This window comes from Athalia rosae, chromosome 2 (assembly GCF_917208135.1).
Source record: "Athalia rosae chromosome 2, iyAthRosa1.1, whole genome shotgun sequence".
Lineage (NCBI taxonomy): Eukaryota > Metazoa > Arthropoda > Insecta > Hymenoptera > Athaliidae > Athalia > Athalia rosae.
The window spans coordinates 903,227-926,759 of record NC_064027.1 but is presented as its reverse complement, the minus strand read 5'-3'; the positions used below and the strand labels follow the sequence as shown (position 1 = coordinate 926,759).

General features: G+C 43.1%; 4 protein-coding genes and 1 long non-coding RNA gene across 5 annotated transcripts; 3 read left to right on the top strand and 2 right to left on the bottom strand.

The window, feature by feature from the left end:
* Positions 1 to 36: 36 nt before the first annotated feature.
* LOC105691488 (tubulin beta chain-like) lies at positions 37 to 1,837 on the top strand. Its single transcript, XM_012409988.3, has 2 exons — positions 37 to 235; positions 444 to 1,837. The coding sequence occupies exons 1-2, from the start codon at positions 179 to 181 to the stop codon at positions 1,722 to 1,724; spliced, it is 1,338 nt and encodes a 445-aa protein (XP_012265411.2). The 5' UTR covers positions 37 to 178; the 3' UTR covers positions 1,725 to 1,837.
* Positions 1,838 to 1,950: 113 nt separating this feature from the next.
* On the top strand, positions 1,951 to 3,770 carry LOC105691464 (tubulin beta chain-like). The gene is made up of 5 exons (XM_012409936.3): positions 1,951 to 2,182; positions 2,245 to 2,353; positions 2,428 to 2,655; positions 2,711 to 3,288; positions 3,357 to 3,770. Exons 1-5 carry the CDS (start codon positions 2,126 to 2,128, stop codon positions 3,768 to 3,770), a joined length of 1,386 nt encoding a protein of 461 aa, XP_012265359.2. The 5' UTR covers positions 1,951 to 2,125.
* Positions 3,771 to 3,834: 64 nt separating this feature from the next.
* LOC105691465 (tubulin beta chain-like) lies at positions 3,835 to 10,549 on the bottom strand. Its single transcript, XM_012409937.3, has 3 exons — positions 10,169 to 10,549; positions 6,750 to 6,858; positions 3,835 to 5,449 (listed from the first exon to the last, which is right to left on the bottom strand). The coding sequence occupies exons 1-3, from the start codon at positions 10,223 to 10,225 to the stop codon at positions 4,248 to 4,250; spliced, it is 1,368 nt and encodes a 455-aa protein (XP_012265360.1). The 5' UTR covers positions 10,226 to 10,549; the 3' UTR covers positions 3,835 to 4,247.
* Positions 10,550 to 13,903: 3,354 nt separating this feature from the next.
* LOC125500037 lies at positions 13,904 to 16,298 on the top strand. The gene is made up of 2 exons (XR_007277212.1): positions 13,904 to 15,450; positions 15,523 to 16,298. It is a non-coding gene; the product is annotated as an uncharacterized LOC125500037 (long non-coding RNA).
* On the bottom strand, positions 15,927 to 21,222 carry LOC105691481 (tubulin beta-1 chain). The gene is made up of 2 exons (XM_012409972.3): positions 21,062 to 21,222; positions 15,927 to 18,103 (listed from the first exon to the last, which is right to left on the bottom strand). The coding sequence occupies exons 1-2, from the start codon at positions 21,116 to 21,118 to the stop codon at positions 16,817 to 16,819; spliced, it is 1,344 nt and encodes a 447-aa protein (XP_012265395.1). The 5' UTR covers positions 21,119 to 21,222; the 3' UTR covers positions 15,927 to 16,816.
* Between the last annotated feature and the right edge of the window lie 2,311 nt (positions 21,223 to 23,533).

Sequence of the window (23,533 nt, the reverse complement as noted above, 5' to 3'; positions counted from 1 at the left end):
ATTGTTTTTGTTGATTTTTGAGATCCGGTACATGTAGCATATCGTCTAATCTCGCCTTCGATCACCGTCGCCTTTTGACAAGAACCGAAGAGAACTAGCCTCGATACCTTGACCCGGGACAGAAGCCGTCCGTCAGAAACCCGGGAAGATCTCCTCTTGAAACATCAACGGCCCAACGATGCGCGAAATTGTCCACATCCAGGCGGGCCAGTGCGGTAACCAGATTGGTGCCAAGGTCAGTTTTATATTGGGGTCGGCATTCGGCGGGGACGGACCCGATCCGCTACGCTCTGTATGGATTACCGTCCCGAATTACATCCTCCATCTTCAAAACGAACGATGCAGAGTTTATCTACCCAAATTCCTCCACTAGCTCGCTCTCGATTTTCAGCATTCCGAAATTGACATCCAGTTGGATACTAAATAGGGTTTAATTATTCCAGTTCTGGGAGGTGATCTCTGACGAGCACGGCATCGAGCCAACGGGTAGCTACCATGGCGACTCCGATCTCCAGCTCGAGCGAATTAACGTCTACTACAATGAGGCGAGTGGTCCGAAATACGTACCTCGTGCGATTCTCGTTGATCTGGAGCCCGGCACCATGGACTCTGTCCGCTCGGGTCCATTCGGTCAAATCTTTCGCCCCGACAACTTCGTCTTCGGACAGAGCGGAGCCGGAAACAACTGGGCCAAGGGTCACTACACCGAGGGTGCCGAGCTGGTGGACTCCGTCTTGGACGTCGTGAGGAAGGAGGCTGAAAGCTGCGATTGTCTTCAAGGATTCCAGCTCACCCACTCCCTCGGCGGTGGTACTGGATCCGGAATGGGAACCCTCCTGATCTCTAAAATACGCGAGGAGTACCCGGACAGAATAATGACAACATTTTCTGTCGTCCCATCGCCCAAGGTATCGGATACCGTAGTCGAACCCTACAACGCGACGTTGTCCGTTCATCAGCTGGTAGAAAACACCGATCAGGCATACTGCATCGACAATGAGGCTCTCTACGACATTTGCTTCAGAACTTTAAAGCTCTCGACTCCAACTTACGGTGACTTGAACCACCTGGTATCCGCTACTATGTCCGGCGTTACAACTTGTCTCAGATTCCCTGGACAGCTGAACGCTGATTTGAGAAAACTAGCGGTCAACATGGTACCGTTTCCGAGACTCCATTTCTTTATGCCCGGATTCGCACCCCTAACATCTCGCGGGAGCCAACAATACCGAGCATTGACGGTTCCTGAATTGACACAGCAAATGTTCGACGCCAAAAACATGATGGCTGCATGCGATCCGAGACACGGAAGATATTTGACAGTAGCAGCGGTTTTCAGAGGTAGAATGTCGATGAAGGAAGTCGACGAGCAGATGTTGAACATCCAGAACAAGAATAGTTCGTATTTCGTCGACTGGATTCCGAATAACGTGAAGACCGCGGTCTGCGATATACCACCCCGCGGTTTAAAGATGTCAGCAACGTTCATCGGAAACTCGACTGCCATTCAAGAACTATTTAAAAGAATATCGGAGCAGTTCACCGCCATGTTCAGGAGGAAAGCTTTCTTGCATTGGTACACCGGAGAGGGAATGGATGAGATGGAATTCACTGAGGCTGAATCTAACATGAACGACCTCGTCTCGGAATACCAACAATACCAGGAGGCAACTGCCGAGGAAGACGGTGAATTTGAAGAAGAAGAGGAGGTTGAGGACAAATAGATACCACTCGAACGAATCGAAGCAAGTTCGAGCCTCACCTCACCCAACATCATTCGAAGACTCGAGTTAACAATTTATGACGCTGTGTAACTCGTCGTCTTCAAGTTCACTGTATTTTTTATTTATTTATCTACGTTTATTTTTTACTCTACGATTTACATGGATTTTGATACGTTTTTACCTGTATGTTATCATACTTATATATATTTTCTTCAATAAAAAATTGGTTTATCTCATCGTACAGCTTGCCATGGAAAATTGACTTTCGGATGTCTGATTTATTTTTCAAAATCAGGCCGACATCAACGGCAAACTCACCATCGAAGAGTACTTTTTGGCTCCAAATTTAACCCCATTCGTAACTTGGTGATCTAAATTAAAGTCTAAACTCTCTGAGCGCCATGAGGGAGATCGTACAGTTACAAGTAGGGCAATGCGGAAATCAAATTGGCACAAAGGTAAAAATAAAAAACGTCCTCACGAGTGCAGAGAGATAACTGAAGTATACCCCTTAACACAGTTCTGGGAAATAATCGTGGACGAGCATGGCGTCGATTTGGAAGGAATATACCGTGGGGAGTCTGATCTCCAGCTGGAACAAATAAACGTCTTTTTCAACGAAGGAACTGGTAAGGCTATTCTCTTTTTATAACTAAAAATCTCGCCTGCAAAAATTTTCCGTTCTTGTTTCGTCCGCAATCAGATGGAACTTACACGCCCCGGGTCATTCTGGCTGACCTAGACCCAGTCTCTTTGAACTCCGTGAAATCCGGATCTCACGGGAAGTTGTTCAAGCTGGAGAACTTTGTCTCTGGAAAAGCTGGTGCCGCGAACAATTGGGCAAAGGGTCATTTCACGGAGGGTGCGGAACTGGCTGACCAGGCTTTGGATATGATTCGGAAAGAAGCTGAAAGCTGTGACCTTCTTCAAGGTTCGTGAGTTCGCTACCGTTCCCTGGAATTTGAAAATTCTGACCTTTCGTGCAGGATTTCAGATCCTTCACTCCATCGGCGGAGGCACGGGATCGGGGATGGGGACCCTGCTGATGAAGAAAATGGAAGAGGAATATCCAGATCGCGTGCAGACTTCGTATTCGATCGTCCCATCCCTGAAAACCTCGGAGATAGTCGTCGAGCCGTACAACGCGACCTTGACGCTTCGAAACCTTGTGGAAATTACCGAGGAGACAATTTGCATGGACAACGAGGCTCTTCACGAGATTTGCTCGAGCTCTTTGAAGCTCGTGTCACCAACGTACAGCGACCTCAATCACCTCATCTCGTCGTGCATGGCTGGTATCACAACCTGCCTCAGATTTCCTGGACAATTGAACGCCGACTTGAGGAAAATTCTCGTCAACATGGTACCTTATCCAAGAGCGCATTTCTTCGTACCCGGCTATGCACCACTCAGTTCACGTAGTGCAGCCCCATTTTGCGTTCCTTCCGTTCCTGAACTTACCCAACAAATGTTCGAACCGAGAAATATGCTGGCGGCTTGCGACCCCTCCAAAGGTCGTTTTTTGACGGTAGCTGCGATATTCAGAGGGCTCGTCTCGACCAAGGTGCGGTCGAAGTTCCCACGGATTGCAGTTCCGATTCTAGGATCTTAATTTTCTGAATAAAATTTCAGATCGTCGAGGAACAGATGCTAAATGTCCAGAACAAAAACAGCAAGTATTTCGTACGCTGGATACCGAACAGCATTAAGACCGCCATCTGCGAGGTCCCACCCCGCGGTTTCAAGGCCAGCGCTACCTCCCTGTCGAACAACACGGCGATTCAGAATATATTGAAAAGAATTACCGAACAGTTCAATACGATGTACCGAAGAAAAGCTTACGTACATTGGTACACCACTGAGGGAATAGATGAGGAAGATTTTACCAACGCGGTTAATTCGGTGCAGGACCTCATTTCCGAATATCAACAGTACCAAGAGGTGGAACCCGGCGATGATCTCATCGAAGAGGAAAGTGACGAGGGGGAAGAGACTGAGGAGGATAAAGAGGGTGACGGATTAGCGGGTGCACAGAGCGATGGGTGATCTTTGTTGGAATCGCCTCGTTCACCCGGGCTAAAAAAAGCTGGATAAAATACAAATGCGAAACTCGTATTTATGCATACGGTGTAATAATCACAAGTAGATTTTTGGTTAGAGCCTTTGGTGCTCGCATAAGGGATAATATACAATCGTTTTTTAAAGAAATCCTATCCTAATCCCAAGCCAACACAGCAAATGTTTACAATTTTCATCTTTCAGTCTTCCGTCTATCCGTTTATCTACTCATCGTTTATCTATCTAATATCTATATCAACATTATACTCGAGTATAAAATTAGAAAAGTAGCAAATACTACGTTATTATAGGCATTTATAGTAATGTATGTTTAATGTATAAATATGACTAAGGTGTATTAGGACGTTCGTATCAAATCATTTTTTTTTTGTTTTTTTTCATCGGTGTGTATCTGGTTTTGCTGTAAGAAATAATGTATAACTTTTACGTTGCTCTCGCGAGTCTTCACTCTTGTTCGCAGGGCTCGAAATCATCGCCGCATTCCTCTGGTTCAAAGTCCTCCTCCGCCGTAGCTTCTTGGTACTGTTGGTACTCCGAGACGAGGTCATTCATGTTGGATTCAGCTTCGGTGAACTCCATCTCGTCCATACCCTCGCCGGTGTACCAATGCAAGAAAGCTTTCCTCCTGAACATGGCGGTGAACTGCTCGGAAATTCTTTTGAACAGTTCCTGAATCGCAGTCGTGTTTCCAATAAAAGTTGACGACATTTTCAACCCCTTCGGCGGAATATCGCAAACCGCGGTCTTCACGTTATTCGGTATCCACTCGACGAAATATGGACTGTTCTTGTTCTGAACACTGAGCATTTGCTCGTCGACTTCCTTCATCGACATTCTACCTCTGAAAACCGCCGCCACGGTTAAATATCTTCCGTGTCTCGGGTCGCAGGCCGCCATCATATTTTTGGCGTCGAACATTTGCTGGGTGAGCTCGGGCACTGACAATGCCGAGTACTGCTGCATGGAGCGAGATGTGAGCGGCGCGAATCCGGGCATGAAGAAGTGGAGCCTTGGAAACGGTACCATGTTGACCGCTAGTTTTCTCAGATCCGCGTTCAGTTGTCCGGGAAATCTGAGACACGTCGTAACGCCGGACATGGTCAATGACACGAGGTGATTCAAGTCACCGTACGACGGATTCGAGACCTTCAAAGTCCTGAAACAGATGTCATAAAGCGCTTCGTTGTCTATGCAGTACGTCTCGTCGGTGTTTTCGACGAGTTGATGAACCGACAACGTAGCGTTGTAAGGTTCGACCACGGTGTCCGAAACCTTTGGCGACGGCATCACGGAATAGGTGTTCATTATCCGGTCTGGATATTCCTCGCGGATCTTGGAAATCAGAAGGGTTCCCATCCCGGAACCGGTGCCTCCCCCGAGGGAGTGGGTCAGCTGGAAACCCTGGAGACAATCGCAGTTCTCGCACTCTTTTCGAACGACGTCCAAGACCGCGTCCACCAGTTCCGCACCCTCCGTGTAATGACCTTTTGCCCAGTTGTTACCGGCTCCGCTCTGACCGAACACGAAGTTGTCGGGACGGAAAAGTTTTCCGTATGTACCGGAACGAACGGCATCCATAGTTCCGGGCTCCAAGTCCAAAAGAATCGCACGGGGAACGTATTTCCCGCCATTGGTCGATGTCGCGACTGAAACCAAAATTAGAAATAAATTTCCAATCGATTGTCGGCGACGGAAATAAAATAAAAAAAAAAAAAAAGAACACGGGGTTCCGGTAGCTCCGAATTCGTTTCTGCCACATGAGGAGTATTGTACCGTAAGTCTCGCGTACAATGGCGGTGTGTCCGTACACTTATTGTCATTATACTTTGTTGGTACGTTGCACCGCGATTGTGTTAGAAGGGAAGACCGTACGCAAATTGCACGTGTCCCGCATGTAGATTGCAGTGAAACGTTGACAAAGGCTCGCTAGCTGACAAACAGCTGGTAAGTTGATTCATACGCGGACAGGGGAGTGTTGGTGGACCAACGCGACTTTTAGGGAAACTAATTTAGCCGCCCGTAGCGCGTTCTAATAATAGCCCAAGTTTGCGTCGTTGCACCAATACCGAGTTGAAAAAAAAAAAAAAAAAAAAAAAACGAACGGTCGTGAAATTCCAAGGATATATTTAAAAGCCTAGTCTTCATGTTTCTCCGGCTATTGGTTCGAGGATCGTTTTTACGTTCCTTCATCGCCTTCCGAAATTTATTCACGTGGTTTTTTCTCCTACGTCAATAAACGGACGCGTCAACTGTGGCGAATCTTGAATACAAATCAACCGTAGCTGTTATTAGTCTTATTGAAAACCATTAACGCAATTTATTCCCCGGCGGAAATCGACTATATTTGGCTAACTGTACTGGGGGTGAGAAGGAGCATGCCCATGGGTATAATGGAATTCCCAGTTTTTTTCCTTTCCCAATGGTGCGAGCTAGGCATAGTTTGTTTGTTTTTTTTTTTTTTTATTTCTCTAGGATATATATTTCTGCTTTCAAACCACTTCCTAGTCACTCATGTGCAGCGCTATCGCATTCTAGGGTGACACTAACACTCGCATGAAAAGTTATTTCAGTAGCGATCTAACGAGGTTCCTGCTTCGCCTATCAGTTTCTTCTCTCCAGGGGCCTCTCGGCGCATCTCTGCGGCCGAGAGATACGCTCGTTCCTTTTTCTCTTATTTCCCTTAAAAACGCGGTGATCGCTAGGATCCTGCTTGCGGCCCCTCCAACTACGGGGTAACTACGCCGTGCCACCGACCCGCGACTACACTCCGGGGGAAATCTATTTTTGAGCAAACGAGACGAAGAGATGTCGCTAACCGCTAAGAACCGTTGCACCGCCAGAGACAAGGTCGGTGCACAACGAACGAACGCCCGAGAGTATGACTTTTAATTCTACGGTACAAATATCCGTGGAGTCAAATCAAAATCGAAATCTCAAGATTCTCACCCGAGGCTTCGTTGTAGTAGACGGAAATTCTTTCGAGCTGCAGGTTGCTGTCTCCGTGGTAGATTCCCGACGGGTCGATGCCATGTTCCTCGGAGATGACCTCCCAGAACTGAAAAAATTAATCTCAATATTATATTCGTCGAGTTTCGCGCTCGCCGTGACGCGTCGTGTTTTTCAGGACTTTTGGGATCGTATCAACCGCAAGCTCAAAAACGCCGCCTTGGGTAGCCCGAGGGTAGGAGTGGTAATTTATCTCCGTAACGTAAATAGACATGGCTGCATTTGTCGCGGAGTCTTCTGGGTTCTTGGCTTGGTTTTTGGGCCCCTCGAGTTCAGCTACGACCACCGCACCGACATTATTCCCTGTTTCACTTCAGCTTCGTGTCTTTTACTATTTTCTTATTTCTATTTATAAACTACGACCGTCGGGACTACACGAGCTCCGTATGGATTCCGAGGACGAGATATGGGCCTCGCTGTAAATCTGGACGGAAATACTGCACTTCTTACTAGCCTTTGCTCGAGATCCGGACTTATTTTTACATGTTCCTAAATAATAATCTGGTAATTACGGTATAATTATCGCGGATGTATTATGCTTTCTAAAATAGCCTCTGGGTCACCTTCCCGACGAACGGTTATTCGTCCGATCCGCATTTCGTTACGCGAAATAAATACATTTGAATAAAATTAACTGTTGGATATTATATTACAGGGGAATTGGTTTAAACCGGAAATGCGATCATCCACGTCTGGGAGCACGGATTTCTACCAACAGGTATATATCTGTAATCGTATTATCAACTTCCGGTTGCATCGTTGTCCCTCGACTCGCCACGAATTTTTCAGTCTCGACATTCCGCCTAGCCCGATATTCAATCTTCAGTTGGACGATCGAAATGATCGCTTCGCAGTAGATCGAGACGCTTAGCTTTTTCGCGGGACGATCGTAAAGCCTGTCATGCGGAAAATCAAGGATTGTGCTCAGCCAACGATAAACGTCGATTCCTCATTTCTTGTGTATACATATCTAATCTGTAAGAATGCGAGCCTTGCCTCTTACCAGAGAATAAACCTCGAGTCATATTCGTTTCTTTTATAATATCCTCGATTCGATACGTGTCACGCTCACAATTTTTTCACACGATATACTTAATAATTTTTCTTTGATTCTCTTATTTTTTTTTTCTCTCATTGTGTACTTTTCATTATTTGTTAACAGGTGATTCTCCGGCGCATCGATTCGCTTCTAGGTAAACGGTGTTATGCGTCCGGGGTTCGCGTTATCACGAGTGAGTTCAACGCCTGGGTCTCGTTAAAATCGTTACTGGATTGTGAATAATTAACGAAAGGCATATTCCCGCGGTTGAGTACACCAGGGAACGTTGTCACGTGCAGCACATACAAAACCGAAGTTATTTTAGCCATCCGTGTAAAAAGTACAGCCCGAATATAAACGCTGAAGATGATTATATACATACGATACTTGTATTCCGCTATGTATCACGCGCCACACGGTCGCCTTATGGTCAACGCAGCTATGACTTAACTCCCTGGGATTCGACTTCGTCGAGCACAAAGAAGCCCGTGTAAAAAATAGTCAATTTTTAAGGGTTCACATGGCACAGTGCTGCGGGCTTATTCTTTCCAGGAGGGGAAAAGTGAGGATTCGAAAGAAAAGAGATGATCAAAGAAGCAGGAAGTAATTAGGTACTTATTTTTCATGCATACGTAAGATCGATAGGAGATGATTCGAAATCCGGAGAAATTCGTCCATAATTTCTTGCTTATAGCTGAGTTAAAAAAAGAAATTAAGAAGAGGAAAAATGCGGAAGAATTTTGGCTGGTATTCACGGACAATTGCTCGGCTTAAATTTTTATCGTTAAACGGTCCCCCCCCTGCCGCGGTTAATTTTGCCCGCCCGGAGACGTCTTGCGGAGAGATAAGTAAAAAAGAATAGCGAGACGGAGAGAGGTCAATTTGGGATAATTATTTTTATTCCTCGCAATAGACGCGTCTCCGCGCGAGTATAACAATCGAGCACTTCCCCCCGTTCGTGCATCATCCGTGAGGAGGTCTGAGTCACTTGTTCGCGCAGCAACTCCAAGTAATTCGCGAAAAGTTCATTAAACTTTAGCGTTCGCGCGTTTCGTACTATCACGGTTGCGTGCAGAGCGAGAAAAGCTAGGCGGTCGGAAGGGGGTGGGAGGGGGTGGGGCGGAAGGGAATTCGCATCTCATCAAATTAAAAAATCTTTAACTCCAACTTGAAAAGTCAGGCGATTTTTTTACCACTCCCAAAAATAGAGTACCTGTGAAAATGAGACATGCTCTATCTCGAATCATTTCTGTTACTCACGATCAGAGATAACCGCACGCTTATCGCAAATTTATAAATAGTCTAAGTAAATTGTGCTATCATCTCTCCGTCAGACAATTCCAGGAAGTTGACTAATATACTGTCCTCGAAGTTGTCACGGAAACACAATCGATAGAATAATAAAAAAATAAAGGTTTCCCTTTTTCTATTTTTTTTTCAATTTTTTTTTTTTTTTTTTTTTTTTGCGAGACACCGAAGGCCCTTGCATAGTGGCTGTCGCCAAGCGGATTAACGCCGCAATATCCTCGTTATTTCTCAGTGGTGCGGGTCGATACGATATGGATGTCCCTATGCAGCTCGACGCAATTAAGCAAATGCATGCACGCGAAACCTTCCGACGTCAATATTTTGCAAGCGTTCCAACGATTAGTCACCAGAAGTTACGGTTTCCCAGATGCAGCGGTAGAAAAAAACCGCGCCGGTTATTCACCCGAAAAATTCAATCGATTCGACTAATCGTCATCGAAATTCTTCCTGCCCCCAGCGCAATTTTCAAAAGATTAAGAAACACATGATATTCTGTAGAGTCGGCATCACCGCTTGGACTGAGGATGAGTTGAGGTCGATCTGAAATATTAGTGGAGAGTGTGGGCCCTAAATGTATAAATCTCTGGATTTGAGTCGTCGTCGTGTCAGAGAGAATCAGAGCGTACCGTCTGCGGTTTAAGAGGTACCGGTTAGATTATTTATTTTTTTCCCCGGTCTACGTCGTTCCTTCTGCAGGGTCGTATGCGAGCATGTATACCGTACTGCAAGCCGTGCGAATGGCGAGTTGAGAACCAAATAAAACAAAGAAATCGAGACCATATTAAAAATAAAAAGGGAATCGAAATAGGACGAGAAAGGTACACATGATCTCGTCAACTGACCGCATAGTAACAGAATAAGAAAAACCAAATATCGCAACTAGACTTACCGATACAACGATCGACGGGCTTATGATTCCTTATTCTGGACGGATCGCTCAAATATAATCGAAAATATAATTTTCATGCGCGCGAAGATTCAAACACGAAGACGGAGTAAAAATTCGACTTACCTTGGCTCCGATCTGATTTCCGCACTGCCCGGCCTGAAGATGAACGATCTCCCTCATTCTCGAGCTTTTATTTTATATGTCTTGCGTTGATTTTCCGTTATTTGCCTCCTCTTCCGGTTCTTCCTCTTTGTTGTGAAACGAGTTTTGATTTTCTTTCCTTTCTTCTGTCGATGAAAAACGGAAATATGCGCCGCGGTATCTGGAGATGTCTTCGTGAGTGCGTAAAGTTGCTCTGGGTTTTTGAAATCGATGCTTTCGATACGTCTGAAGAAAACGGAGAGATCGCCGAGTAACGCGAGAAGTGCGGACGAGCAAGTGCGGGGACGAAATGCGAGTGGCTGCTGGCAAGAACCGAAGTCTCTTCAACGTTGTTGCACTCCCTGGGTCGCCCCGACATCGGGCGCCGAGACGAGGACGTACCGTCAGCCATCCCCTCCAGCGGCAACAACGGATTCAAAGAAGTCTACGGAATCCGAGCGGAACGGAAGCTCAAAAAATAATAATTTGAAAATTTGATGAATCAGAGGATGGAGCTGTACGCGAAAATAAGTAACAAAATGGTGCACTTGAATATCCGTTGAAGCGAAAACCTCCAGGGATTTGGAAGATGATTTTCTTTTTTTTGTTGTCAACGAAGGTTGCCAATTTCGTTGGTCGTGAGCAACGCGAAAGATATCTTCATGGGTGGTGTTAAAAGATCGTTTTATTCCCTAAACGGAAAAAACGATGTGATCTTCCCTGTTGCGGAGAGAATTCCGGTCCCCGGTTGAAATTGTTATTGCGTTGCCTCGGCAGTGAGTAGGGCATTACCAGCGATATACATGACCTCTCATACATGACCATGAAACATTATCTTTATATTCACCTATTGTCAGTGTGCGTCGAATGTCAATCCTGCGTGGCTTCGGAATCTTTGCTTTGACATAACGGATTAGTTAATCGAAGGAATTTGTCCCTCCGTTGTCCACTGAGGATAGTATTCTAATTAGCATTAATTGGGTCGAGAACTCGATGCGACTTCGCCTGTCGTACGACTCGTACAACGAGATCAAAGAAAGATGCTGTTCGGCTCATGGTCATCAGACTCTATAACCCGCACTGCCAGACAAACTGAAGAAAAATATATCGTATGTACATAGTTTAATTTATCACGATAGCTGACGCAATTGACGCGTTACCATAATCTAAGGCTTTGATTCAATCTCTTGGGATTAGAATTTAAAAAGTCAATGGCACGCTGATTACATCGAACACTTCACGATTCTGCAATTTTCCATTTTTCATCAACCGATTACTCTAAAAATTCACATTATTTCTTTATTTTTCTCTTGAGTGGTTATCGGATTAAAAAAAAGAAAATTGCAGATCTCTAATTTAATGTGCGCAGGTTGTCGTTGTTATTAGACTTAGACTTATTGTTAGTGGAGTCAGGGGTGCTTTTTCGATGAGCATCGCGGGTCAACCCGAAGCCCGTGAAGTGGGCGCAAAAAAGAATTTGTATCCTATCAACAGAGGTAAAGTATCGGTTGGTCAGTCAGCAGGTAATCATTGTGAAACCATACTTATTTTAATCAATATTTCCGTACGACGTCATCGACCCTCTCAACGTGCGGTCATCGCCGCACATCCTTTGACGAGGACTTCCGCTTTCGATCGGGAGGAAATGAAAACTCTATCGAAAGCATCGAATGCGACATCCGGTCGAGTGTGCGAAGTAAAAGTTGACTAAAAATTAACTAAAGAAAAAAAAAAAAAATAGCGTAAAACGAAAATTGGAGGTGAAGCTCTTCGAAAAAGTCGAATATCGGTGGGTAGCAAAAGTCATGAATCATGATTCTTGATGGACAGTATTATGATTATACCTTATCGACACGCGAGAGGCTTCTATACTTCTCCTCATTTCGCGATGTTTAGAAACGTGTGCTGAATGTCAACCTACTATTCGTGCGAATCTTAAATATATGGGTAGCGTATTCCTTTTATGGACGAGATTTTACGCGCAGACTGCAATTTTTATTGCTCCATATACTCTCGAACTTTTTTCTACTCTGGGCCTGTTTGACGTTTCCGTGTATTAGGTGGTTTATAATATGTGTATAGTTGGCAAAAAAAAAAAATTGTTCAACGCACGTACGTACGGAGTTCGAATATCCTTTCGCGAAAACGTTGAGTCGAAATTGACTGCTGTGTAGATGGAACTTGACGATTATTATCCAATTGAAAGTAGCTGAAACTGGATCCATAAAACCCGCGTCTTTTTTCGTAGTCATGTTCCAAGGACGGCTCACTGTATCTTGTGGTCACGATTCTGACTGGACCGGGATTGGGAATTTATTTATCTGAAATCGATCGCCCGCGTCGTAATTATAAACTATGGACGATTAATTGATCTGCGCAGAAAAGAATATCGAAAAACAGAAAAAGACGAATGGACGAAAAGTTGTTTCATTCTGACTTATAGCATTGCACGCGGGCGCTTCGCGCAATTGATTTCAATCATCGTATGAATTTTCATCGCGAAATTTTTCACAAATTTTAAATCAATTCATTTCACATGCATTTTGAGAGTTTTTTCTGGTCGATCTACATTTTTGTTCCCACACAATTCCACTTTTCTCAAAACTCTCCGTGATTATAAGTATTTTCAAATTCTTGAAAACTGATTCATTCCCTCCACTTTAAATTTTATAAATTTCAAACTGGGCCGAGAATCACTAAAGCGTAACATAGGCGTTGATTAAAGAAAGTAAGCAATAATTCCCATCGAGATATCCTTGATTTTTCACATTTCAGAGCGATAAGATGGCGATAGGTCGGTCAATTTTATGAATGGATCGATTTGGCTTGCGGATTCGAATTCCCGAGATCAAATTACATGAAAATAGCATAGAAAACTTGATTTGAAAAAATGTTGATTTTCGAGCCCAAAATCGAAAAAATTTCAAGGGGTACCCCTTTGGATTTTCTCGATTTTTGGACCAAAAATGAAGTATTTTTGAAATCAATCGAATAATGGTTTTCCAACGTATTTTGACCCCAGGAACACGAATCCGTTGAGTAAATTGAGCTACGATTTTTTCCCATCGAGATATCTCAATTTTTCTGCTCCAAAAACCGAAAAAATTGCGATAACTCGATCAATTTCATAGATAGACCAATTTGGCTTCCGGATTCGGATTTCTGAGGTCAAAATACATATGAATAGCATATAAAATCCAATAAAAAAAAATGTTGATTTTTGACCTAAAAATTAATCAAACTTCGAGGGTTCAAACCCCTTCGGTAAATTCTCAAATTTTGGGAACTTTTTTTTTTCCTCCAAAATTGATTGAATGACACTTTTCTAATGTATTTTGACCTCAGGAACACGAATCCGTTGTTCAAATTGAGCTACGATTTTTTCCCTCCGAGATATCTCACTTTTCTGCTCGAAATAAAAAATTGGCGATAACTCGATCAATTTCAGAGATAGATCAATTTGACTTTCAGATTTGGATTCCTGAGATCAAATTACATAAGAATAGCATATAAAATCCAATAAAAAAAAATGTTGATTTTTGACCTAAAAATTAATCAAACTTCGAGGGTTCAAACCCCTTCGGTAAATTCTCAAATTTTGGGAACTTTTTTTTTTCCTCCAAAATTGATTGAATGACACTTTTCTAACGTATTTTGACCCCAGGAACACGTATCCGTTGGTCAAATTGAGCTACGAATTTTTCCCATCGAGATATCCCAAATTTTCTGCTCCAAAAAGTAGAAAATTGGCGATAACTCGTTTAATTTGATAGATACATCAATTGGGCTCCAGATTCGGATTCCTGAGATCAAAATACATCAAATTAGCATATGAAATGGAATATTCCCTGGTCAGAAAAGACATCGTTTGACGAACGTTAAGAATTATAGGATACTAACTACTAATAATAAGACAGTGTTTTACCATAATGAGGTTTAATCGTTGGATTAATTACACAAGATAAAGTAATAAAACCGGCTCAACACCCATGTGATCCTGCACAGAGCAGACTACCATGGGATACTTTGTGTTACGAAAACCGAGAATTGGGTCGTTCTGTGAAATTTCACAAAACATTAAACCATATTATAAAACTCATCGATACACATGAGTACAAATGGTTGAATGAATAAATGAAACGAACTGAAGACAGAGATTCGTTTCATCTTTCCGAGAAATCACCCCTGTCAAAATTTCAAGTCGTATAATTTTCAAAGCTATCCTTTGGGCATGTATTTTTTCTGTAAGTTGCAAGAACTGAAAATGAATATTTTTCAGCAACCGGGCTAAAGAAAAAAAATTAAGAGTTGAAACCCCAGAACATATATGATTCGATCTCCTCACTGGACGAGGGTAAAAGATGTGCAGGCGTGAGAAAAAGTATCATCTGGGATCACTTCTGCAAGGTACTGTGTTTCAATATCTTGAATTAGATGCAATTCATCCGAAACTTTGAATTCTTCACACCAGCCAAGTTATGGGAATAATTACCTAAATAGCTGGTTCCAACAAATTTCTGTATGTATAAACCACATCAATATCTAAAATGGTCTACAGAATTTCTGTACTCTCTGAATTTCTGTACCACGCGTTTGTTGAATTTTCCGATATTTGAATCACTCTGCACATGAAAGGAAGACCCTCACTCAACAGTAGTACTAAATTTGGAACTTTTTCCTCCGACGCTTCGGTGCGCAAATTTGTGCAAAAAAAAAATAAGTTTTACAGAACTTACGGACTCGGAAATATTTGGATCAAATGTGGCTTCTGTGATCGTATCACATTTTTTATAAGAAATAAAAACGAAAAAAATGGGTACACGATTTTGAAAATGAGACGAATTTTTTTTACCCCACAATATCTGTACGATGGTAATACGAAGCGGAAGGTAAAATCAAGTCGTTGAAATTTATCTCATTGTAACGGCGTTACTAACAAATCAAGGTCATCAGTGGTTAATTAGCTAACGAAATTTCTAAATCTAATCTCGTTCCTCATTTATTATACCAGCTCATTGTAGTTAGGTATATAGTATACGCATGCTACGAATGCGAAGTGATAAAAGAACGTACCCAAACTTTTTTATCATAAAATGTCGGGTCTGCAGAATATTATAACCGTTAGCTACGTTTCAACTGCCTCGATTCGATGAATAATCTAATTACTATGAAATTCTGTACGGTGCTGCATCGCACGAAATGTACTGATAATACGCAGAAGAGATTCCCAGGCTAGTAAATTCGGAGTAAATAGGAAAGAATCGGTAAATGATGGCATCAATTTTCGTAGACCCAGATCACAAGCTCTGAACGGTAAATGTTAATTTTTTTTACAGGTATTTACTCTAGGTGACGATGTTCCATTGCAATTCATAAAATTATTACGTACCTTGCGCACGCGTAACGCATACACCTCTTCCATCGATTCTGTCAGGAGTCCCTGTAATTAAAGGTGATAATCCTAGAACCGATTGTAAAACGGAGGATTCGGTTTTTGTTGATATACGCTGTACAAATACCTACACATCATGAATATTTATTTAGAAGAAAGTGCTGGAAGAGAAAAAATTGGTGGTACAGCGTATAACACCTATGTAAAATGATGATTCGTCGTTCATTAACTCTCATTGACGAGTATGACTCATATTTTTTGTTTTCAGATTGGACCGGGTACCGTGTGAATGGGGAAAAATCAAGTATGAGGTGATCGTGATAGAGGTACTTACTAATAAGTACGTAGTACGTGTTAATAAAATGTACTTTTATTTCATAATAATTTATTATAAGATTGTGGCAACCTCGCAGATGACTTTACACATTGGAGGATCGATACAAGACGCGCTACACAACCAGAAATAATTTGACCTTCGTTTACGAACCAAAATAAAAGAAAATTACAAAACATGAAGAACAGATAAAACATGAATAGAAGTAAACGAGATAAAGAATTAAACACAAGGCGTCAGTCTTTGTTACGAGAGTTGTAACGATACCTATATACTTTTATTCGGAATGTGTTGCCAACGGTTTTACAACAGAGTAGTCGCGACAATATGTGTACAATTACATTTGTATAAAAACTAAAATACCACAAAGAAAAAGAAAAGAAAAACAATCAATTTCAACAGCAATCGAAAATATAGATACTAAGCTGGCTGGTAAGAGCGCGTCTCCTAAACACGTTAACTAGCGTTTGGTAAATTGTAAGATAAGAAATAACTATCGAGAATGAAAAAACAAATTATTCAAAAGACAGTACTTTTTGTTGTTGTTTCTTTTTTCTTATTATTTGTTGTTGATGTTTCTTTCTCTTTTATATTGTTTACCGTTCAGAAAACAATCAAAATACAAAAAACACACTACAGCATTCAATTTCACCGCAAACATTTTACCAACGGTTGTTAACAATTCGTTGACATTTTCCGGCTTAGGTGAAGGTGGTAATGGTGGTGGGAAATGATAAGGAAAGCGCGCGGCCTGGCTGCTGTCATGGTCGATATACGGTCCGTAAGAAAACGATCTAACGAAAACACAAGTATGAATAAAGCGTTGGGACAGGGGCGCTGGGAGGGAAAAGGACAAGGGGGTAAGATACTGGGAGCAGATCTATAGGGCTAGGTGTAAGGAGACCTAGTTCTCGTCAACTTCGGCTTCTTGCTCTTCGTCGAACTCGGCGTCCTCGTCGGCGGTAGCCTCCTGGTACTGCTGGTATTCAGAGACCAGATCGTTCATGTTGGACTCAGCCTCGGTGAATTCCATCTCATCCATACCCTCACCGGTGTACCAATGCAAGAAAGCTTTCCTCCTGAACATAGCGGTGAACTGCTCTGAGATCCTCTTGAACAGCTCTTGGATGGCGGTGGAGTTACCGATGAAGGTAGCCGACATCTTCAGTCCACGAGGTGGGATGTCGCACACTGCGGTCTTCACGTTGTTCGGGATCCATTCGACGAAGTACGAGCTGTTCTTGTTCTGGATGTTCAACATCTGTTCGTCGACTTCCTTCATCGACATTCTTCCTCTGAAGATAGCTGCCACCGTCAAATACCTTCCGTGTCGCGGGTCACAGGCTGCCATCATGTTTTTGGCGTCGAACATCTGCTGGGTGAGTTCGGGGACAGAGAGGGCGCGGTATTGCTGACTGCCGCGAGATGTGAGGGGCGCGAATCCGGGCATGAAGAAGTGAAGACGAGGGAAGGGTACCATGTTGACGGCAAGTTTCCTGAGGTCGGCGTTCAGCTGACCCGGGAATCTGAGGCAGGTGGTTACTCCAGACATGGTGAGGGATACGAGATGGTTAAGGTCGCCGTAGGTCGGTGTGGATAGTTTCAAGGTACGGAAGCAGATGTCGTACAATGCTTCGTTGTCAATACAGTAAGTTTCGTCGGTGTTTTCGACCAGTTGATGAACCGAGAGGGTGGCATTGTAGGGTTCGACTACGGTGTCGGATACTTTTGGTGAAGGAACGACGGAGTAGGTGTTCATTATTCTGTCCGGGTACTCCTCGCGGATTTTTGAGATCAGGAGGGTTCCCATTCCGGATCCGGTACCACCGCCGAGGGAGTGGGTGAGCTGGAAACCTTGAAGACAATCGCAGCTTTCAGCCTCCTTCCTCACGACGTCCAAGACGGAGTCCACCAGCTCGGCACCCTCGGTGTAGTGACCCTTGGCCCAGTTGTTTCCGGCTCCGCTCTGTCCGAAGACGAAGTTGTCGGGGCGGAAGATTTGACCGAATGGACCTGAGCGGACAGAGTCCATGGTGCCGGGCTCCAGATCAACTAGGATGGCACGAGGAACGTATTTTCCACCGGACGCCTCATTGTAGTAAACGTTGATCCTCTCCAACTGGAGATCGGAGTCTCCGTGGTAGGCGCCGGTCGGGTCAATTCCATGCTCGTCACTGATTATTTCCCAAAACTGAAAATTAGAAAAGAAGATCGTCAGACAGGGTCTTTATGAGAAATAAATCGGCAAATTAGATTATTCAATTATTACATAAACAAATATTTTCAATGGAAGAACATCCAGAGCACAGAGGCAGCCGCTTTTTTCTCGGTCTATTATAACGCTTGCAATCTAACGAATGCAATTATCTGCTAAAATATATTTTCATATAAATGTAAATAACGACGCGATCCGAGCCGCTCATTTGCGGACGGTAAATTAAATTTAATTAGCGATTTATTCATCCGCTCGGTAGCTAGCCGGAGCTACCGGCCAACCAACCAGCGAACCAGACACACTCGACTGGGCAACAACGGAGCGTCTTCGACTGACTGAGTTCAACGACACCGCTGCAGAATAAAGAATTGCGAATCTCGGGTAATCTTCGGAAATTGCACCAGCCATAATTTAATCTCGCAAAAATTGATAGGGAAAAACATTTCGTATTAAAAAGTTTTTCAAATCCACGCTAGAGAGACAGAGAAGAAGAGAGAGAGTAACGAGTTCGACGAATGCGAAACTCCTCATTGGTTCGAATCGGTAACGGGGTCAAATCAGGAATGAATTTCAATTTTTGTTGTTTTTTTGTCGCAGAGTTAAATCAATTACGCGATTTCCTTATAAATTTGGCATTAGGTAACTCGGTTATGGCTTAAAGGCTGACCATATATGATCATCGCGGTGGGACGTCGTCATCCCCCTCTACTACCGCCCTGGAATAATAAAGTAGACATGAGTCACCAATGTCACCGCTATATATAGAGATGATGGCCATATTGCCATAACAGGTAATTAGCATCAGCCCAGGTGAACGTTATCTCCTTATATTATATACTTGTATAGATATTGATATTTCTCCACGATATTTACGCAACACCCCTCTCCAAGCCGCATGCCGATACGAAAGAGAAAAGCTCAACGAACGTAGTGAAAGAATTGATCAAACATTGAACATTTGCGGAGATAAAAAAAAGACAGAAAAAAAAAAAAAACTGATTACAGGCCTAATTAGAATTGCAATCGTAGTTAGCTCAGTGATCAAGTTAATTCGAAGCATTTGAATAATCGTTGCCATGCGATGTGACGTTCGAGAAACGAGTTTATCTGACGGATAAAAACTTGGCTGGTGCTAATTTGAGATCGTATATAATATTATTGCATCAGTCAATTAGTTGCCATATCAATGCAGCGAGCCATTTGAAAAAAGATAAGAAAAAATCATTCGAGTCGATGCTTTACTCGCACATAATAGAGCTAAACTTTTACGAGGACCAAGTTATCGTAAGACTGAAAACAGGTAACGGACAAATTGAACCCTCGACTACCAACACCTGGCCTTCTTTGTCCTCGGTAAACAGCTGCGCTAGGGGAGGAGCCGGCAAAATTTTAACCAGGATCCCGACATAGTTTTAAATGTTCAGTACAACATCCGTGGGCGCGGATAGATTTTTTTGGTCTAGGATATGAAAAATATCTTCTATGATGAGAAGACGTTAGTTTTTGTTTTTCTCACGTCACGCGTTCTTCTCATCGGTCGGAGTCTCGGCGGCCTTGTACTAAAACTCAATTCCTATTGCTATTCCAAGTCCCTGTTAGCAATTAGTAACGATGACGTTATTTCGCTCGGACGTCTATATCGACAACAAGGTGATTATCAGGAGCTCGTATTTTGTCCTCTTCATCTTTCTTCGAGATCTGTTTTTTTTTTTTTTTTCATCTGATAATTTTTCGGAGAAGCCGAGCATCGCGTGGACTCCGTTATATCGTTAGATAACGCTTTGATTCAGGTTTTTCTTGCAGCCACGAAATCGCCACTTGTCAAAATACGCCGCTGACGTTAAATTAATGAGCGAGAAATGCAAATAGCACGTGAGAACGGCGGACTGACGCCAACCGGCTAAAGATTTAACGTGTTCAAATGTTCCTTGCTCGGTAACCAACGTAGCGCGAGAGCGCGGGAAGAACGACCCTGTGCTCAGCTCTTTTTATCTCGACAAATTCAACCATCTATTCATCTTTTTCTCTCTCGATCTCTCCGCGCATTTCTATTACCAGATAGCAGCACGAAGCGAAACGAAACGAAGGAGATGGTTGCCGTGTGTTGTGTAGCTGTCGGTTAACGACGATGGAAGCTGCGTGCGCAACCGCTCGATGCTAGAATGTCGCATCAGTGATTGTGCAGCCACACCCTGCCCTGTATCTATGCACTAATTCTTTCAAATAAATCAAATCGAAATCTAAATCCCTCATTAATAAACGCAGAGGAGAGGCGACATGCTCAATTTTCCCGTATGGAACGAATTGAACGACCCTGAAGAAATAATCGAACATACTATACTCGCCGGCCATGAGAGAAAAAAACCGTTACGCCGGCCGGCGCTGTCGCCATGACAGCCAACTCAACAGTTCCAACAATTCGTGGCGTCCATTGGCACAGGGAAGGGGGTAATGATACGATAATGTAGAAATTATTGTACTCTAGCCGGTGTTACCGGACAGAGATGGATTGCGGGATAATATCTGGTACCGAGGATAGAATTTTATTGTTTACTTCCCGAGTAAAAATGTCAGATAAAGGTCTGCTCTTCTTTCGAATCTATTTCTTTGCTATTTTGCCATGGAATCACGAGTGTGATTTGGTGTTGCCGTCCGAACGATGTTTCTACAGTTTCCGAGCGTCGTTTCATTCTCGCAGTCCACTCAATGCGTAACAGAATTATTTCAACTTATCACTTCACAAAGCATGCACTCGAATTTAACCGGTAGCATTCTAACACTCGAGCCTCTGTACACAAAACCCCGACCGAACAAAGCGGTTGAAGAGAGAAAAAAAAAATAAAAAAACACGTCACCGTTTTCGGAGAAACCCGACTATCAAAAAAATCAGCATTAGATTATAAATAAGTAAATAACGCCTGTAAAAAGGCTTACCTTAGCTCCAATTTGGTTTCCGCACTGACCAGCTTGGATGTGCACGATTTCCCTCATGTTGATCTGTCGGTTTTTTTCTCAACTCTGTTCAACTTGACAACTGAAAGCTCGTACGCGTCGCGAGAGCCAAGAAGCGTTTATGCGAATGCGGTGGCACCGGTGCTCGTTACAGATTTTCAAGCCTCGAAATCGACGCATAGTGGGGGAGAGCAACGCCCTGCTAAGCGCTCCGATTGGTCGAACCGTACATGGAGTTACGACGTCACTCAGTTTGGCCAACCCCACCGCAAAATATACCAACTCGACACACTCGGTGCCCAAAATTATTCTCCGTCTCTCAATCGCATGGAAATTCACGAATTTTCAATCTAACAATGTCACTGAAATCAATTCAATAGGGTCTGCAATGATCATGGTGAACCGAGCTAACAATTTTTGGGATGGAGCACGAAAAATTGAATGTCGCATAGCGTTGATTTTTCACCCATCGGGATCCATTTCACCGGGATAGAATTAATCCGATATTGCGATATTTATTATGCATTATTTGATATGAAAACAAGGTGCAGATGTTCCCTTCATTCGTAAAAGTATATGACAGACGACGGTTAATTATTTAATTAGAATCCAATTCCAGGCACGCTCCGCTCGCCTAGACGTTCTATCCTAATTACGTTAAATTTAATCAAATTTTATCCATGGACAATTTAATCCGCATTCAAGAGTCATCGATTGTAGCTTTGGCCTCGAGTCCTGTGCAGATTCAAGGTATTTTTCGTACGACACGTCATAGGTTAGCGTGTATTACGAGCATTTGTGAATTATGAAAAATAGAGAAGGAGAGATAGAGGGAAAAAGAAAAGAAGGATCGCAGCAGCACTGCGGTGCGGTGTGCTAGTAACTTTTTACGGTTGGTAAAATGTGCGGCGTCGGCGCAAGCCGAAACCGACGCCCACGAATCTGTACCATATAGGATGTAGATGTAGGTATGTATGTATGGACGGATCCTTACGGTATATACGAGCCTTATTGGAAACCAATGGCTCGTTCGCCCGAATGCTACGTACTCAATCCTAGAGTAGAGATACACGCTTTTTTACACCATATTCGTATGCCATAAAGACTATGAGAGTTAGAATGATTTTACTATCTACAGACGGAGACTTTATCTCGAGTGATTAAATGACACGGGTTCAAATTCTGAAAATGAAAAATGTGAGGTAACGATGTACATATCGGATAGTTTCATTCATTGATCGAAACAAAAAATTCAGTTACGTGCAGAGGCGAAAATATCACTTTTTCTTCTTTAGCGTGGGCGATTCTCAGCTCGTATGAATAATTATAGTTGTCCTCAGCTACTCGTGAACCATATTATGTTCGAATAACTACAATAGCGATGCCTACACGGCATGGACCACGCTAGCCTCTGCTTTAGATTGACTCAATTAGGCTCCGTGTTCCGCTTGACCTTAAGTCTCCCAGATTTATGACTTACATATTATCATCGCGTGATGTTATTTTCCAGTGTAACTGCAATGTTATTCATAATTTTTTGGTTCCTCCGTTTGAACACCAAAATTCGAATATTTTGGCCGCTGGTTCCAATTTCATTGTTTCGAATACAACGAATTCTGATCTTGAATATCAAGAAACTCTATTCAACGTTACAGTCGCTGAAAACTATGACCTTCCGGCATTTTTCACATTGAGGGAAAGCCCGAGGAGTCATGGCAATTATCGAGAAGTCAGTCAGGTGGCTAGAAAATAGACGTCTGCGGGTGGCAGACTGCACAAAGTCTTTCCTATCACTGCGCGGATTAATGTGTATCTGTATGTACGAAGTTCGTGAAACGAAGGGTTTCCGTCCACGGTGGTATAACGTAAGCCCTGCGTGTAGCACGCGTTTAGGGAAAATACGGTCGATTCAGGGAATTCTCTGGGCTCCTTTAACGATTTTACAAATATGTATATTGCGTAGAGTAAGCGAACGAACGTCCCATTCGTTTAATATCTGAAATCATTCGTCATGAAACTGCAAGATAATAACTATATGTACCGTTATCAGGTCATATCACGTAAAAATTGATATACCTACTCTAACAATAAGTACAACGGTTCTTATCTAATTCTTGCGAATAATCTCACATAGTGCAAATTTCACGGTTACTTCGGGGGAACATTATTTTCATCGATAATCAATATTCGCGATTCTTTTATCCCATTCGGCGCGTTACAAAATGAGAAAGGCCGGAGCCTCGAAATGGCAAAGTCTGACATGGTGCATCTGATATGAACCATAAGATCGCACGGGCGCAATGGAGCGCACTGGTGCGTAACTGACGAGTGATCTTCATCCTGTCGTATAATTCAGCTGGAGGAGACGTATTGGGCAAGCCCTTCCTGCTCCTGGTTTAAGAAATTCACTCAACGATTCGAATACGATTGGATTCCGTGATCCCTCATCCTTGT